The following is a 17,931-nucleotide window of genomic DNA, read 5'->3' on the forward strand; positions in this document are numbered from 1 at the left end:
TGTAGTAACTCTTCAGTTTGCTCTAAATCCCTTTACCTTTTAATTTGAAAAAGAAAAAAAATACTCATTTCATTCCCAAAGGAGCTGAGATTTTAATTATGCACTGGTTGGTTACTGTACTTCAGAGCCCCATGTAAGCATTATCAGGAGATTTTTTTTTCCTTAATGGTAGTGTGTATTCAAGGGTCTACCCCAGCTTGCCTTTGCCAGCTCCGTCTCTGGATTGTGAAATGGCTGCTCAACACATTCTGTGGGAGGGGACAAACTTTTAACTCTCTAATTATACTGAACAAGCAATGAGTTAACACCAAGGCAAGAAACGGGACAAAAAAAAAAAAAAAAAAAACAAAACACTGTTTTTTTCTGTTTGTTTTTTGTTTTGTTTTTTGAGTGCTTACAAAGCAGCAGGCAGCAGCTTCCTTAAAGAGCATCCCTGTGTAACATCTCTGTGAAGTAACATTGTGTCTTCAGATCAAATCTGGCCAACTGTAGCAAGCCTGAATGAGTCAACAACAGCCAAACTGCCTGCATCCATTAGACAGGATAGGTCCCCTTGTCTAGACACAGCAAGAACAAGTTGAAGAACAATTTTCCCTGATGGTAAGAAAACTTACTAATCTAGCTTATGAATATCAGAGTACCTGTAGCTTCACCTTTTGGGGATGTGAAACTCCGCTGTTATAAACCTGCCCGATGGAGGAGTGGAGGGGTGGCTCAGTGGTTTAGAATGTGAACTGCTCTTGCCAAGACCAGAGTTCAGTTCATAGCACCCACATGTGACAAATTACAACTGCCTGTGACTCCAGCTCCAGGGGATCTGGTGCCCTCTTCTAGCCTCTACAGGTGCTGAACACACAGGCATAAGGCTTCCTACACACACACACACACACACACACACACACACACTGCATTAAAATAAGTCTTTAAAATGCTATCATTGCAGTATTCTGTTTATATATCAATTACTTTCCCTGACGTAAGTATTAGAGCATCCTCCTTTACAGATGGATGAACTCAGCCAAGCTCCTTAGGGTGCCATCAGGATACCGTGAAGCAGAGTCAGGGTTCACTAGCTCAGTGGCAGCAGAGCTACCTAGCATGCTCCATCTGGGTTTAGTCCTAAGCACGGCAAACAGAAAAGACAAACATCAGAGTCAGATTCTGAACACAGACTTGTTCCGATTCCTCTAGGAACTTTGCTGCATCATATCAGAAAATTGAATGTTTTCTTTACAGTGACCAGCAGTTCTCAAATCACTTTTTGCTTCCAGTAAGAGCAGTTGGACGAATTAACTGACCCTCACCTTATTTTTTGTTTGTTTAATTTTTAAAGACAGGTTTCTCTACTATATACCTCTGGCTGTCCTGAAACTTGCTGTGTAGACCAGGCTGGTCTTGGACTCACAGAGATCCATGTGACTCTGCCTCCCTTATGCTAGGGTTAAAGGTGTGCACCACCATCTCCTTTTTTATTTTTAAACTCAGTCTTGCTCCTTTTCTTTCTGTAGTTTTTTTTTTTTGGGGGGGGTAGTATAGCTGGAAATTAATTGATAGTCTGCATGCTGGGTAAAGTCTCATCCTAGCCCACCTCTCTTCCCCTAATATAATGAATAAAGCATTAATAAAAAGAATAGGCTTAAAGCACTTGCCATCAAATATTCACCCATGATTTCCCTGTAGCTGCTTCAGGAGACGTAATCAGACTGTGTAACTCAAGAAGGTCAAATGGACAGAACACGGCCAAGACAGACCACTGACCTCAAGCTCGAGTGTGTAACTCGTGTTGGTGACTGCAGAGTAGACCACTGAGATCCACCTACATAGCAAACTAATTCCCCAAGTCAAGATCAGGTGTTGTGCACCGTGGCAAGTGATAGCAAGAGAAATGACAGAAACCAGTCAGTGTCAGAGTGAGCTAATTGCTTTCCACCTGAACCACACTGTTTAGGCTAGGCTCAAACATTCCACACGTGACAAGGGCCAGGAGCCAACTAGGAGAGCATTGCCTCAAGGATGGCCAAGAAGTGGCCAATTAAAAATGTGTCCATAGTACGCTTCATCTACACACCCCAAGGACAGATAGTGAGGGGCCAACTGAGAACAACGCACTCATTTACATAATGATGTCATGCTTTTGGAATTTGCTGTCCTCAATTAGGTCCATGTATAAAAGTTAGGTGACAACTGGTGGTCCTGTGAGATTGTCTATAAAAAGTCCTGCAATCTCTCGAAGGCAGCTCCTCCCGCCCTCACTGCATTGAGTGTGCTGGACGAGTTCGGTGCCTAGGCTCGTACTGCGCTTTGGAATAAACCTTGCTTTTGCATCCAAGTCCCGGTTCCCTGGTGGTCTCTTTGGGGGCAAGAGTCTGGGCACAACATTATCCCTAAATAAGTGTGACATTCCCATATGCCGATGCAGCCCTCCCATGGGCCAGAGCTGGGCATGCTCCCCATGTCCAAGGAGGAAAGCTACCTGACAAACACAGTCTTCAGAGGCCTGGTAGGGAGGTGCAGTTTTTCAAATCCGCCTTTCCAAACTGTCTGGTTTCCGAGACAATTCACCCAAACTTGAGTCTAGTCTTCCTAATAGTGAAACTGTGTAGGTTCATGAATTCCACTGGCGAGGCAGGAGGAAAGTAGGGCAATAAAGACTGTCTTGAAAACTGCAGATTGCTCATGGAGGTTGTAGTAATAACAGAGGTTGGGATTTAAAGAAATATTAACACATGATAACAACCGTTAGTAAAGGATTAGCACAGAAAGGGCTGGGTTGCAGTGGCAACCTTAGATCGAAGGGGCCGTGGAGTAAACCTGAAGCTCTGTCGCGTGTGGCGGGGTAAAAGTCCTGGCAGAGAGGCCAGGAGGTCATTGGTGGAGAGGGAACCTCAGTTGCCATGGAGGCGCTAGGGTGTTGGAGACGCCAGGACGACGGGAAGACTGCCAAGGGTGGGTCAGGTGTGGAGCAGAGCCAGCGCGAGTCTACCAGAAAAACTGTATGTGCTGCAGGTGACAGAGCCAGGGAAGTGGAAAACCCCAGGACCTTTGGAGGCCAGAAGATAGCAAATTCTATTGCCCAATGTCAGACGCCAGACATTGGGCTGCTCTATGCTCATTTTGCTTTGATTTTGATTGTGCCCTGGTTCTTCCCTCTTTGAAATAAGAAATATATAATTTACATTTTAGTTTGAGGAGGCCATAGTTATACTTTGGATTTTTGAGGAGAAATTGGAGTTTTAAATTGTTGGAATTTTAAAAAGACAGTGAAACTTTTAAAAATTGGACTGTGTTACATATCATGATATTAGTATTAACATGAGAGCTTGGCAAAACAAGAAGAGCATGGTTATGGTTTAATAGCAATGTGTTTGTGTCTTGAGTTGGGTGGTTATGGTTTAATAGCAATGCGTTTGTGTCTTGAGTTGGGTGGTTATGGTTTAATAGCAATGCGTTTGTGTCTTGAGTTGACAAGGTGTCAATTGTGCCGTTAGTTAGTTTTGGTCCACTTGACAAAACCAAGGAATTGCTCCCGTTAGATTGGTCTGTTGGCGTGTCTGTGAAGCATCATGTTTTGTTCTGTTCTGTTCATTCCCCCCAACTCTCTCTCCTCTCTCTCTCTCTCTCTCTCTCTCTCTCTCTCTCTCTCTCTCTCTCTCTTTCTCTCTCTCTCTCTCTCTCTCTCTCTCTCTCTCACACACACACACACACACACACACACACACACTATGTAGCCACATTAGCCTGAAACTCAATATATCAAACAGGCTGGCCTTGAACTAACAGAGATCCTCCTGCCTTTGCCTCCTGAGTGCTAGAATTAAAGGCATGCATTGACATGCACAGCATTTCCTGGATTAATCACAGATAGGATGGCAGGCCACTGTGGGTGGTGCCACCCCTGGGCAGGTGGTCCTGGGTTGCATAAGAAGCAGGCTGAACAAGGCAAGGAGAACAAACTAGTGAGCGGCACTTCCCCATGGTTTCTGCTTCAACCCCGTCTCTAGGTTCCTACTCTTAGCTTCTTTCCTCAGTGATGGACTATTACCTGAAAGGGTTAGTTGAAATAAACCCTTTCCTCTTCAAGTTGCTTTTGCTTTTGGTGTTTATTACAGCAACAGCAACTAACTAGAGCACACAGAAAGGTCCGAGGCACCAGGGAAGATAAACAAGAGGCCTTGTAGATGGAGCTAATCAAGCAGACAGATGAGAGGGAGACCAAAGTCTGGGCCAGACAGCAGAGCAGTCGTCTTCCCTACCCCATAGCATTCAAGGCACGAGTGCAAGGCTCTATGGTCCTTCCATACAGCCTTGCTCCAATGCAGCTGATTATGATAGATTATAATTACAGCTTGTAGGTAAGGATGGTGCCTAATGAACGCTTCCTATTTTAGGAAACAGACTCCAGGCCATCCCCCAGACAAGGGGATAATCCACATCACTGTGGCTATTTGGTGCCTGTGAGGACAAGGAAAACTTAGTGCAGTTAGCAGTGGTTAGGATCCCTGCAAGGTTGCTGACTGCTGCAGCGGTTGACAGCTAATAAGGTCAAGCTGAGAGCCAAGGTCAAGACAAACAGAAGTCGAGTCATGGAAGAACAGAGGTGGGCTTCAGTCACCTCTAACTGGGTGCGGCACATAAACAGCTGCCGTCTTTTCCCTAGGTGGCCCAGGGATGGGGCGTGTGTTCAGGAGGTGGGCCCTCCATTGGCTCAGCCCATGAGAGTTCAGAGAAATCACACATCGCAACAGACACTGCCTTAGTCTTTGTCCATTTTCGGCCACATCCCTGTAAAACCCCTAAGAAGTTCAATGGGTTTTTTTTTCCTCACTTGGAAAATTCTTCCAATTCTCTGCAGTTTCTCCTACTTTCTGTTAGTGTGATGGCTCTTCTCGGTTGTCACCTTGACTGTATCTGGAATGAACTACAATCCAGAAATGGCGGGCACACCTGTCAGGGATTTTCTGCTTGGTTTGAAGTGGGGGAATCCACTTACAGTCAGGACTTTTGATTTAGGAAGACACACCCCTTTAATCCAAATCTTGAGAGCAGAAGACGTACCTGAAACCTGGGCCATACCTTCTGCTGTAAGTCTATGTTAGGACATAGGAGAAGGAAGGAAGCTTTTGTTTCTTGCCTGCTTACCCTCACCTTGCTAGCAATCCATTCCTTCACTGGCATTGGGTCCTATTTCAAGACCAGCTGAGACGCCCAACTTCACGGAACTGTGCAACTACTCTCTGTTCATAGCTAGCCATTGTTGAAGAGCAGTCTGTAAGTCATTCCAGTGAATCCAATTTCTCTCTCTTTATATACACCCCCCCCACACACACATACAGGTATTTTGTATGTATGTATATGCGTATATATGTTGTACACATATATGAGAGAGATTCATTCCATATGCTTTGTGACTCTAGAGAGCCCTGACTAATACGCTTAGCTTCTAACTTTTCCTCAATTTCTTGTGTGTGTGTTACAGGTCTTCTGGCCCATTGCTTCCAGAACTGCTCGTCCAGCACATCTGCTGAAGGCCTTGGGAAAGAATGTAGTAGAAAATGGATGCTTAGAACAAAACACGATATTTTCAAGAAACTTTCCTTTGTTTTTAATCAATATTTCCCAGGAAAATCTAATAAATTGGTAGGAGAAAACCTATTGAGGTCTACGCGTTTATCAGCCAGTCCTCCAACAGTGTTCATTAATCCACTGACTATGAAGAGAGCTGAGAGAGACATGAGGTAGAGTCAGTGAGACACGGCTGCTGAGAAACGTGCACTACACACTGAGGATTCAGAAATGAATGGGATAGTTAAATAGACACCAAATAAATCATTTAGATATTTAAGTAAATATAAATAAATAATCAGATATGTGAATCTGATAAATCTAATCTAATACAGAAGTCTAAACTTCTACACAAATGTAAACATATAAATCGGTTAATTACCCAAGTGAGATCCTTATGGAGCTTCGTTTCAGGTAACAGTGCTTCCGATAGCCCGAGCAAAGGCCTTCAGGGTGAAATGTCATCACACTGGAGCCAAACGGAGGCCACCGCGGGGCAGGGCTGCATAGTCCAGGCATCTTTATGTTCTGCTCTCGCTTAGTGATTGTTACCAGATTTAATTGGGAAATAAAAGTATTAGAACATTACTAAGCAAAAAAAAAATAAATTCATAGCTTCTGAAGACAGTCCTCTGTTACAAACAAAACTGAAAATCATGTTTTTAAAAAGTACCTTGTTGAGGTTTTTGTAATTTCAGTAGTTTTTTCAAAGACTTATAATTTCATAATTTATTTGTACACGCAGTTGTAGGTTTCTGCTAACACAAAAGTGATATAAATTGTTCAAGTAAAAATCCTGTATTTTCATTTCTTTTAAAATATGCTTTTAGTTAAAGCAGAATTACACCATTTCCCTCCTCCCTTTCCCCCAGCAGCTCCTAGGTCCCCTCCCCCAACTTCTACCAATCCTTCCACACCTGACGCTGAAAACCTCCTTCTCTTTGATTATTCCATTTATACATACATAAATATCTACATAGAAGGAGAACTAGCCTCTCCCAGGGAATGGCCCCCTTGTTGGTTGTCCTACCCAAAGTAGTCAGCCCTGAAACTGTTTGTGTGCGTGTATGTGTGTGTGTGTGTGTGTGCGCGCACGCATGTGTATAACAAAATTTAACTCAGGAGGTTGGATTTTCAGTATTTCATCACTTTAAAGTCTTCACTTCAGAAGATCTGGGCTCCTTTCAATGTGTTTCCTTCTACTTTAATGATTATGAGCCCTCTTGAGTTAGAGATGTTCCAATGATCAAGTCATTCATACTTATCGATGATTCTTCAAAATAATTCACTTACAATATCACTGAAGACGCCTTCCACGAGCATATGTGTAGCATGACAGTTCCTTCACGTGTGAAATCTTTACTAGTAATTACTTGTTATTTTGGAGTCTATATGGAACCTAGCTAGCTAGTATTTAGCATCACACCAGCTGCTCAGCCTCAGCTGAGTGTCCAGAAACATGCAGCATCATGTGCCAAGTCTGTCTTGGTTGACCATATTCCCTTCTGTCTTTCCAGAGACCATCTGACACTGAAGACCATTGTGCCCTATGCAGAAGCCTTTTATACTGAGTAGATTTGCCAAGACAGAGGTTTCCAAAGCTAAAGACCAGGCCAAGGTTGTAGCATCCTTAAATGGTACACCTCAGCTGCAAACAGTGCCAGTGAGTTTAAAACCCATACCAAGTCTATATTAGACAGTAAGGGATACATCCTTCACAATGTAAGCGTTTTAACCCAGAGAAGAAAAAAATTTCTTTATGATTTCATCTTTACTGGCAAATTTTCTTTCTGGTTGTTACAACAGCGCTGTGCATAAATGGGAGCCTTCGATACATGGGGAGTTTTTATTTAAGGACAGATACACAGGGAAGCAAAAGTGAGGGTGGCAGGGGTTTTAGACCAGGAAAGGGCTGTGTGGCAAAATACAGAGGATGGTTTGCTTTGCAGAATAGATATCAGTTTAATTAAAAATAATTTTGGCAGTCTCGTCCAATTATTTTATTTTTGCCTTTGCTATTATTCTACTACAGACAACTTTTAAAAGGGTGACATCTTCCTTGCCCCAATTCCTGCTCTCTGGGAACAGTTCAGGGATGGCTGAAATCTCACCCTTGCACGATTTCTTTCTCTTTTCTGTCCTTGTATAATGGTTACAGCTCCAGACAGGGCGACACATCAAGTTTTATCAGACAACTGTTAAGCTGTCTTTGTTTCACTGTGTGTAGCCCTAGCTGTCCTGGAGTTTTTTAGTATTCTACCACGAGCCTGGACACCTGATTTCACTGATAAAACCTTTTGTTTTATTGCATCTGGACAAACAGCAGGCTAACTCAGCTAATAAAATAAAGCAAATGATAAATTGTGCTTGAAGCTTGCTCTCTGTTTAAAAAGATTAACTGACCATGTACTCATAATGTATCTAGTATTTGGAAAACTCGAATGGTCATACTATAAATACCATATTTTAACATTTTTTATTACTTGTTTTTTTTTTTGTGACAGGATCTTAGACTGTAGCCCAGGCTTGCCTAGTATTCACCATGTTGCCCAGGCTGCCCTCAAATTCATAGCAATCCCCTGTACTCGAATTACAGACACACACCGCCACCTCTAGCTAAACACAGTATGTTCTATAAGATTTATTTTTAAGTTTTCAGTGGTATGTGTATTTGTGTGCAGACATTAGTGTGTCCCAGTGAGTCTGTCTGTGTGTTTGTGTATAATGCCGTGTCTGTGGAGGTCACGTGACAAGCTTGGGTCTTGGTCCTCATCTTTCACCTTCTTTGAGACAGGCTCTCTCATTTGTTTCTGGCTGCCCCATGCTCCAGGCCTGCAAGGTTCTTGGGAAGAGGGATGCTCTGTTCTTTGCCACTCATCTTGCCACAGGAGCACTTACTCGTTACGGAGGCATGTTATTCCCTTCGTCTTTTTGCCGTTCTAGGGATTTGCACTCAGGCCCTCGTCTTGTGTGAAAAACCCTCTCCTCGCTGAGCGCATGCCTCAAACCCTAGCTAGACCACCTTTCTTTGTAAAGTAATATAGTATTTTATGACTTCCCTGAGAATTTCATGCATGTGCCGTGTATTTTGATCACATCTGTTCCCCTACTCCTCTAAGACCCATCCCCCCAACATCCCCTCCAAATTTCATGTTCTTTTTCCCAACAACTCATCCAGTCCAATTTGTGTTGCTCATACACTCATCAGCATGGAACCATCCACTGGAGCTTGGTCAGGCTAACAGGGGCCATGCCCTTTAAGAAAGCTGCCTTTCCCTCCCAAAGCAGCCGTCAAGTATTGGTAGCTTCCCTCTCTGCTGGAATGCTGACTGGCTTGATCTAGTGCATGTAACCACTTGTGTACTTGTCACTGTTTCGCCTAGGTCCTCCCTGACCTCTGTGTCTGATAATCTTTCCACTCCCTCTTCCACGATGGCCCCGAGCCTTGGAGCGAGGAGTATGAAGCGGATGCACTATTTATGGCTGAGCACAGCGCAGGCACTTGCTTTCTGCACTTTGACCTTTTGTGAGTTCCTGTGTAAGCCTTCCCAGAAATCTTTGAAAAAAAAATTATCCTTAGCAAGCTTCCGGAATAGATTTTTTTTTCTCCTAAAAGAAAGGTCAAGAAGCTATAGTTTTCTCCTTTTCCAAACAGACGCTCCATCTAGATTTAATCTCTTTGTGCCATTAGAAAGTGACACCAACATTAACAGGCCAAGCAGCAAAACAAAAAGGAGCCAGACCCCAATAGCACATTCAGACATAGAGCAATCAATTCAAGGGAACTTAAGACTTCATCTTGTAAGAGACCACGTAAGTCCTTCCAAATACCTGGTTTTAGATACATTTTGAGTCCAAACTTATTTTGCTTATAGCCAAAAACATTCTGATATCTAAGAAAGCTAGTCATCTCTAATTTTATGGGCAAGCTGTTAATTTTTCTCTGTTGTTATTATCACTATTATTTGTGTTTCTGAGACAGGATCTCAACATGGACTCAAGCTCACTATGTAGGCAATGCTGGTCTTGAACCTGGTCCTCCTGCTTCTATCTTCTCTTGAATGCTGGAGCTAAGGTGTGTACTACTACACCTGGCTGGTTAAATAATGCATACATTTCCAGCAAGCGAATAAAATGCACTTGACTTGCACACCCATCGTGCTTGCTGCTGACTTCTGATTTTTTTTTTTTTTTTTTTTTTTGTGGATAGGACATTACTAGCCTGTAAGGCATGAGGAGAATATCATTCACTTTTACTGGAAGATCTCAGCTCACACGAGAGCCATACGCTCTGGAGTGAATGCTTCTTCCCACCGAGGAAGCTACAGCAGGGTTAGCTCCGGGACAGTGACACTACGGTTGTGAGCTGAATAAACACAGCATGCTGTCCTAGCACGTATGGTGACAGGAAGTGTCTCAGCTTGAGTAGAGCTTTAAAGGATATGCGGGTTTTGTCAGGTTAACAGGTTTTAGGTAATTTTGTGTCTCCTAAATGTTATGTGTATGCAAAAAGTCAACACATCTATAGTGCGGTATCTTTAAGAAAGGGCATTGCTTCCAATAAAATCCTCACTTCCCGAATAGTTTAATTCCATGAGCTATGGATTAGTGAGGATACTGACGTGCTTGGGTTTAAGCAGCGGTGGGAGTCTAGCACACGGTATGAAGACAAGAACGGTAGACGGAGGATGGCGTCCTACCCTAAGAAAGCAGGAGTTCCTTCAAGTACCTCAGCAGTAGCCATCTGCCGTGTACCTGGTTCTAACGATAGAACTTATCCTTATGAACATGTAGCAGGGAGCTGTTCTTGCCACTTCCCAACCCAGCTATGTCTGGAGAGGTTGACGGATGCATGATCAGGAAGCCAGGGCTCTGAATTCTAATTTCCACTCCCCATCTCCACCTCACTGGTTCCCAGGCAAATGTGAATACTTACAACCACCTGGGGATCCCTGAAGCAGACTCCTATTTCAGGAAAACAAGCAGGCCAAACAATGCCTAACATAGCTTCTCTTTCTTCCCTTCATTTCAACCCAGTTCTAATCTCAGCTGTTATTTATGACTCTGAAGATTTCGAAGATGAACAGAAAGAAACAGACACACTAAATCATACGGACTTATCTATACCTCACACAGTAAATCCTCTCCTGGGACCTAAGTGTGTGAAACAGCTAATGTTCCTGCGTCTTCCTGAAATTGGTCCTTGGGTATGGGAGACAACAGGGACTTGAGCCTTAGTTCACACAGGTCCATGTAGGCTGAGCCCTGTACCACGCAGCATCTCCGGACCCACAGGAGAGTGTAAGCAGAATCCCAGTGAGGTAACATTGGCTTCAACCTGAAGGCCACTTCTGGTTCTGCAGAAGTCAACACTTTTCTGGAGAGGGAGTGAGCTGGCTTCCAAGTAGGCACTTCCCCACGGTCAGCTTTCAAGAAAGAGGTGGCAGTCCATCTGTCTGGAGTTCTGGAAAGGATTGCTCCTGTGACCGGAAGTTGGTACTCTACGCCCCTTTCAGCGCTGAGTTCCTGTAATTCCCAGCCCACCGGCCAGCGATTTGGCTGCTGCTTTTCCTGGAGTGTTCAGTTTACTTGCGACTGGAAGGCACGTAGTATGTGTTTGGGGTGAGGGCGCGCGGGGGGGGGGGGGTAGCGGCAATATGATTTGAAACTGCTCATTGGCCTTAGGCAAATTCCTCAGGTGAAACATTTTATGTGGAACCCTGAGTGTTTGATTGGACTGCATGGATGAAAGTGTTGAAAGGAAGGGAGATTAATTATCTGAACACTTTTCCCAGGGCTAATTTATGCCCCTGCCGTCTCCTTTCTATAGACAAGGAACTTTTGGATTAAAGAAATGAGGTGAAGTGTCCCGTGTTCCAATATTAATGACTTCAGTCAGATCCAGCACAGGATTAAGTCCATGGCAAAAGTAATGTATATACAATTTGGGTAGCTCTAAATGCACGCTTGTAGAATCAACATCCGTAGAGGATGAAATTCCAATAAATGTTCAATGGAAACTAAAACATAAAAACCATCTCGTTCTGCGTCATAAAACTCAACCTTAACACGAAGATGAGATCGAGAGACCCGTGCGTGCATCGTGAACCAGCGAAGCAGGCAGAGCCTTCTCCTTCCTCTTGAGCACGCTGTTTAAAGCAGCAGGCCATCTGTACTGCCGTGCCTGTCTTTGATCTTCTGTGCCATCATTGCTTAGCGAGCAAAGAAGACAGAAACTGATACAGGAAAGAGGCACAGACCTCCATCGCCAGACTCGTCCAGACAACAGGCTTCTGCCCCAACCATACTGCCAATCATTCGGTGATTCCTCACTTACACTCCGCATCATTTCTTTATTATTCCTACTTAAGTTTTTAGTTAAACATTATAGACCCATGCAACTGTATTTTCACTGACAATGCCTTTTAGCTTCAGATCTCCCAGAACCCCAAGGCAGGCCCTGATATTGATTTTTTTTTAATATGAGTGAGTAATACCCACTGTTTTTCTAATACGCTTTTTGCACATGGGATTGTAAACAGCGTCTTAACACCATCTGTTTGACAGCTGTACGCTTTTTAAAATACAAGCACTAGTTGAGTCGTAAATGGCCCTTACCCAGGAGTTATTTTATACATTTATGTTGGTAACTGTAAAAATAATATACTTATTGGTCGTGTTTCCAAATCAAATGATATAAACCCATTTAGCAAAACGTGATGTAAAATGATTCCACAAGTCACCACGAAGCCAAATATTTTGCAGAAAATTATCAGGGAACCTGAAGAGATGTGGATGTAGGTGTGCCCAATGGCCCTCTCCACTGCCAACCGCTCCGCTCGAGCAGAGAGATCCCTTTCTCCAGTTCACTGGGGTTCTCATGAGGATTCTGCTTCTCAGCCACAGCAGCCTTTGAAATGAAGCAATTGAATTCTTTGGCCACAAATCAATGTGTTTCCTTGATGGGACTGGAGGTGACAAAGGAGGAATTAGGGGGCCTGCTGTGGGCTTTCCAGCGTGGCGGTGGAGCATACCTGGGGGAGGACATGTGTGCTCTGGTTCCTTTGCTGCTGAGAAGAACAGAAGGCAGACAACTAAGAAGTCCTGACGGTTGCTATCCGCTCTTCTCTCTAGCTTTAATATCTGAGACAGAGGGTGTCAGGGATCTGTGGAAGATGCAGTTAGGGTCTGGCCTGCCAGAAATGGAGGATCCGGATGCATTTCAGGAATGAGTTTGGGACGCGGAAATCCCAGTTATATGCATGTCCGAGGCAACAAGGACGACAAAAGCTAGCAGGGGTAGCGTACTACACAAAGAACAGACCGGGAAATCATACTTTGCCTGTGAAACAGAAGGCAAAACCCAAATTGAGGCCCTCAATCCACGCTCCAATTACACAAATGCCACTTTATTTTCTAAGAAAGGTAGGTTTTAAAACCGAAGCTATGAAATCCAGATGTGGTATGGATTTTCCTATGGGTAACTCTGCTCTATGTGCGTCGATTTTATAAAGTTAAATGTAAGGAAAAACGTTAATTCCTCTTTGGGACAGGAAGCTGGAAGACAGGCCTGACTGCCCAAGGCTCTGTGCTCTGGAGCTGATTTCCAACAACCTTCTTAACTCGTTATCTCTACACGCAGGACGAGTGTGTGTGTGTGTGCGTGCGCGCAGCTGTGCATGCATGTGTGTGTGTCATAGCTTGTGTTTGGAGGTGAGCAGACAACCTCAGACCTCCCTTCCACTTTGTTTGAGAAGTGCTCTCTTGCCCCCCCCCCCAGCCCAACCCCAGTTCCTTGCTGCTGGCCCAGGAACTTCCAGGGATTCTCCTGTGTGCCGGCCTCCTCCCCACCCCACGGAGTCATCGCCACACTTTTTTTCCCATTGTTTTCCTGTCGGCAAGGCACACAAGAGATGTGTGGTGGTCGATTTATTGTGCTGTTTTTAGGAAGCATGGCATCCGTGGTTGTAGAAGTCATGGAGGGAAGAGAGGAGACTGGGGCCCAAGGAAGGCAGTCTGGAGGCCCAGACAGCTTCTCCCCGGGACATCACAAATTGCTCAAACTGGAAGAGACAGCTGGAAAAGAAGAGGGCTGACCTGGATTCGAACTGTTTTCTACCATGAAAGGTCTGTGACGGACTGGCTCTGTCAGCTCCTACTACAATAACTGAAGTGACCAAGTTCAGATATGTATTATCTTACTGTACACAAGTACAGTCTTACCAGATGGTGGTGGCATATGCATTTCATCCCAGAGGCAGAGGTAGAGGCAGAGGCAGGCATATCTCTGAAGGTTCGAGGCCAGCTTGGTCTACAGAGTGTTTTTCCAGGACAGCCAGGGCGATTACACAGAGAAACCCTGTCTCAAGAAACTAAAACAGCCGGGTGGTGGTACACGCCTTTAATCCCAGCACTCGGGAGGCAGAGGCAGGCGGATCTTTGTGAGTTCGAGGCCAGCCTGGTCTACAAGAGCTAGTTCCAGGACAGGCTCCAAAGCCACAGAGAAACCCTGTCTCGAAAAACCAANAAAAAAAAAAAAAAAAAAAAAAAAAAAAAAAAAAAAAAAAAAGAAACTAAAACAAAACAAAACAACAAAACCGAATAAATACAATCTTAACTATGCTTTCAGAGCCAGAAAAATATTAGTGAAAAAAATCTTGAATAAAGATTTGACACACATGCATTCACTCTGGCTTCTTAATATTTATTTTACACCGTAAAATGACTCTCCAAATATTAAATGAAACTGGATTCCAAAGCTCGGTGCAGGGATCCCAGCCAGTGACCTAGGGTTTAACAATAGGCATTTAAATTTTGTTTAACTTTTCTTCAGATTGTGACATATTGCGGAACAGAATTCCTTCGTCGCAGAAACATAATTGTTCCAGAAAGCAAGCTTGTCATCTCCATCCCCTGCTTCCGATTTCTTATTTAACTTAGTGGCCTAGTCAAGAGCCAGGTGAAGTCCAGCCCCAGCTAAGGCTTAAAGTCCTAAACCAACAGACTTGGGAGTGGCACAGGGGGAATATCAGATGGAGTGTACTGAACCACACGAAAAACCTGTAACATCGCCCACAGACAGAGTCTACTTTGATGCTAGGTTGAAGAAATTCAGCTCTTGCCTGAGGCAGCAAATCAAGAGGCTTAGTTTAAGTCCCTGCCCTGCGGGCAGGAGGCAGGTGGCACAGGGCTGCAGCTTCTGTGGAGGATGGAGATCAGGATGACTCCCTATAAAAACTGAACAACCGGTGTCCAGGGTTTCTGAAGGAAAGTGGGAGGCAGGAAGGAGAAGGGCTCAAGCTCTTTTGCTGGGTTTGCCAGGGCTTTTAATTTCCGCTAATGTTCATTGGGGGAACAGTGCTAAGCTTGGAAACTCAAGCCCAGTGAGTCGTGCCATCGCCATTAAAGAACTCAGTTCAGCAAATTGGTTTTTATCACTCCTTGGGAGCTTTGATAACTTCTATCCTGTTAGTTGCCAAGGCTGAAAGGTGCATCTAATTCCATCCACATTTCAGAGATTGCAAAACACAGACAGGACGACCGAGAGTGGGAGGGACGGATGCCAGGCGGGAGCCGCCAGACAGGGCTGTGGTGCGTGCCTCCTGGCACCGGCAGCCTAGACCGTCCCCCGCGTTGGCACCAGGAGCTCCGCGGAGTTCCTTGCCCTCCTCTGAGCCTGGGGCTGACAACCGAGGGCGGGGTGGAGGTCGGGTTCCGGGCAGCAGCGCGCTCTAGCCAGCGACAGAGTCGCCCCTGGCGCTCCAGCCTTTGCTCCAGGGTTCCGTCTGATCCTCTTGCCGCCCCCGGGGCCGGGACAGCAGGGCGGCGGCGCGAGCGTGGGAGGGGGCTCTAGGACTCTGCCGGCCCCGCCCCGCCCCCTCCTCGGGGACCCGGAGCCTAGCATGGACCACACTCGGCGCTGCAGCCATGGCGCTCGCCCGCTGCGTGCTGGCTGTGATTTTAGGGGCACTGCCCGCAGTGGCCAGCGTTGATCCCGCTTCGCGCTTGCCCCTGCACCGCCCGCAAGCGTCCCCAACGCGTCCCCAACACTCGCACTACCTTCCCAGCTCGCGGCGGCCACCGAGGACCCTGCACTTCCCGCTCCCGCCGCGGGTACCAGCTGCCCAGCGCCCGCAGGTCCTTACCGCCCGGCACACGCCCCCGAGGCTCCCACGCGGCTGCGGGGCAGGAGAGCTGTGGAGCAACACCACCGACCTCGGCGTCCCGTGTCTACACTGGACAGAGGTGCCGCCCTTCTTGGAGCGGTCGCCCCCTGCTAGCTGGGCTGAGCTGCGAGGGCAGCCACACAACTTCTGTAGGAGCCCCGACGGCGCGGGCAGACCTTGGTGCTTCTATCGGAATGCCCAGGGCAAAGTGGACTGGAGCTATTGCGATTGTAGTCAAGGTGAGTGGTGTCCCGGCAGAGGTGGCAGCTGAGGACTGGCACGGAGGCAGCCTGGCTTGGGGACAGTATCTGTGTACCTGGAGGCAAGGGAAAGGGGTTATGGGTTTGCCCTGTGGTGTGGTAGCCACATAACTAGTCAAGTGCTTCCATTTGTACAGTAAGTGTCAGTTCACAAAGCGTGCATCATGTGACGACTGTCATGGGGATAGTAGCTGTGAAGGCTGCTCAGCTCTTGTCTCTGGATAAGGGCTAAAGGTCTGTCCGGCCACCGTGTGTGTGTGTGTGTGTGTGTGTGTGTGTGTGTGTGTGTGTGTGTGTGTTCTGTGTATTCACCCCCCCCGACAGAATTATGCATGGTAGTGGGTGTCTGTTGTCTGTATTAGCAGTCTTGATAATGCTCCCTGTATACATAAGAAAAGTAAAGAAAAACATTTGCTAGCCACTAGTTTGGGAAAGGGAAATATTAAAAGCAAGATGAGTCCCAGCAAACTTTCTTAGCTCTATAGACCCGGATTTTGAAAACTGTGGTGAATGTTTGCCTCGCTGCCATTGTTGACTTTAAAGCATGGCAGAATTCTCAGGCCAAATTACAAAGACAGTTATGTTCTGGGGCGCCGTATAGTAAATAACACCAGGGAGTGAAGAACAAAGGAAAGAAGGGGACGGAAGAGGAACTGCCTTAGTAACTAAGGAGGCAGCTAGAGTCAAATGAAACCTGCAGCAAACCATTACTTAAGCTGTGCGTGTCCCTTGTGGGAAATTGGAATTAACAGTCAACTTTAGCCAAGAAGGTTACGAGGGCATCTCAGCTTTGTGGCAGCAAAAGAATCACATTAATCACTTGAATGCAAATAATAGTCTACCTTTACACGTGCTTTGCTCCGCCCGATTTGTTGGGGTTTGCATTTACTATTAAATTTGCATTTCATATAACAACTAGGAAAGAAAAAAAATCGACTATCCCCTAGTAGAACAAAATTTTTTCAATGACACTCTCTATGACAGGAGTTTCATAAATCTCCTAAAAGTGTGTGCTTCCGGCCTTTGGAGGTAACCTTCCCCAATGTCATTCCTTTCTCACAGAAATTTTATTTATCACTGCCTTCAATTGAGTTAGTGCTTCAAGTTAAAGGAAAGTGATACGAAGGTTAAGATCAATTATTCTTCATCCTGGAGAATGAAGTCATCGCTGCACTCATGATTCATGGGGAGAATGCCAATGTGGCTGTGAAAAAAATCGGGATGATGTCAAGCAAAGAGCTCCGCTGTTACCTCATTTACTCTAAGATCGTTTTTTAAAAAAATGTGTTGTGTCTAGCAATCATTGGCAGCTTTTTATTATTATTCCTAGTTTTATAAATAGAAATAGTAGAGAATTATTCAGAAATTAGTAAGTAGGAAATGACAGACTCTGTCCCCTTCGAAACATAGTAAGAAAGGAACTCAAAGTTAAAATATTGTGGAAATCTATTTCTCCTTTCAAACGCACAAGGAACTTCCAGTTTCAGAGTCTTAGTGAAGAGAATAGCTTGCCTTTGAGACACTCTTTGGAGAGGAATTATAATATTTTTCAATGCCTTTAGATTCATAGCTAGTGTTTAGCATCCAAAATCTCAAATATGGTTGTGTTTAGGTTTACAAAATATAAGAGAAACAGAAGAAGTCACCGAAGATAAGTAACAAACACAGGAAAGAGACTGGCTATGTAATACCCGAATCCCTTTTACAGGACCCCACCTTGATAACCGAAGCCTTGGGCTCTGTTACTCACTCCTGAAAGTCTGTTTAGCTATAATCCAAGCTTCTGAGACCTCTGGCATGCTCTGAATCTTAGAGCTTTCTTATTCCCACACATTTCAGGGGTTTGGACAAGAATACTGTAAAATAATGAAAGAATGATGGATGATTCTTTAGAAAACATTGGTGTGGCTCCGACACAGCAAATGTTGGGTAAGACTCTTAAC

The 17,931-nt window shown here is 45.1% G+C and overlaps 1 protein-coding gene across 1 annotated transcript in view; it reads left to right on the forward strand.

Moving 5' to 3' along the window:
• The first annotated feature begins 15,199 nt into the window (after positions 1 to 15,199).
• The window catches only part of Prss12 (serine protease 12), a 50,165-nt gene continuing 47,433 nt past the window's right edge, over positions 15,200 to 17,931 (forward strand). Inside the window, exon 1 of the mRNA XM_050153461.1 lies at positions 15,200 to 15,967. Coding sequence (XP_050009418.1) covers positions 15,490 to 15,967 — 478 coding nt within the window. The 5' untranslated portion in view covers positions 15,200 to 15,489. The remainder of the gene's footprint in view (positions 15,968 to 17,931) is intronic.

Source organism: Alexandromys fortis, unplaced genomic scaffold, assembly GCF_014885135.2.
Source record: "Alexandromys fortis isolate MF-2015 unplaced genomic scaffold, M_Fortis_MF-2015_v1.1 scaffold_19, whole genome shotgun sequence".
In the NCBI taxonomy this organism is placed as follows: Eukaryota; Metazoa; Chordata; class Mammalia; order Rodentia; family Cricetidae; genus Alexandromys; species Alexandromys fortis.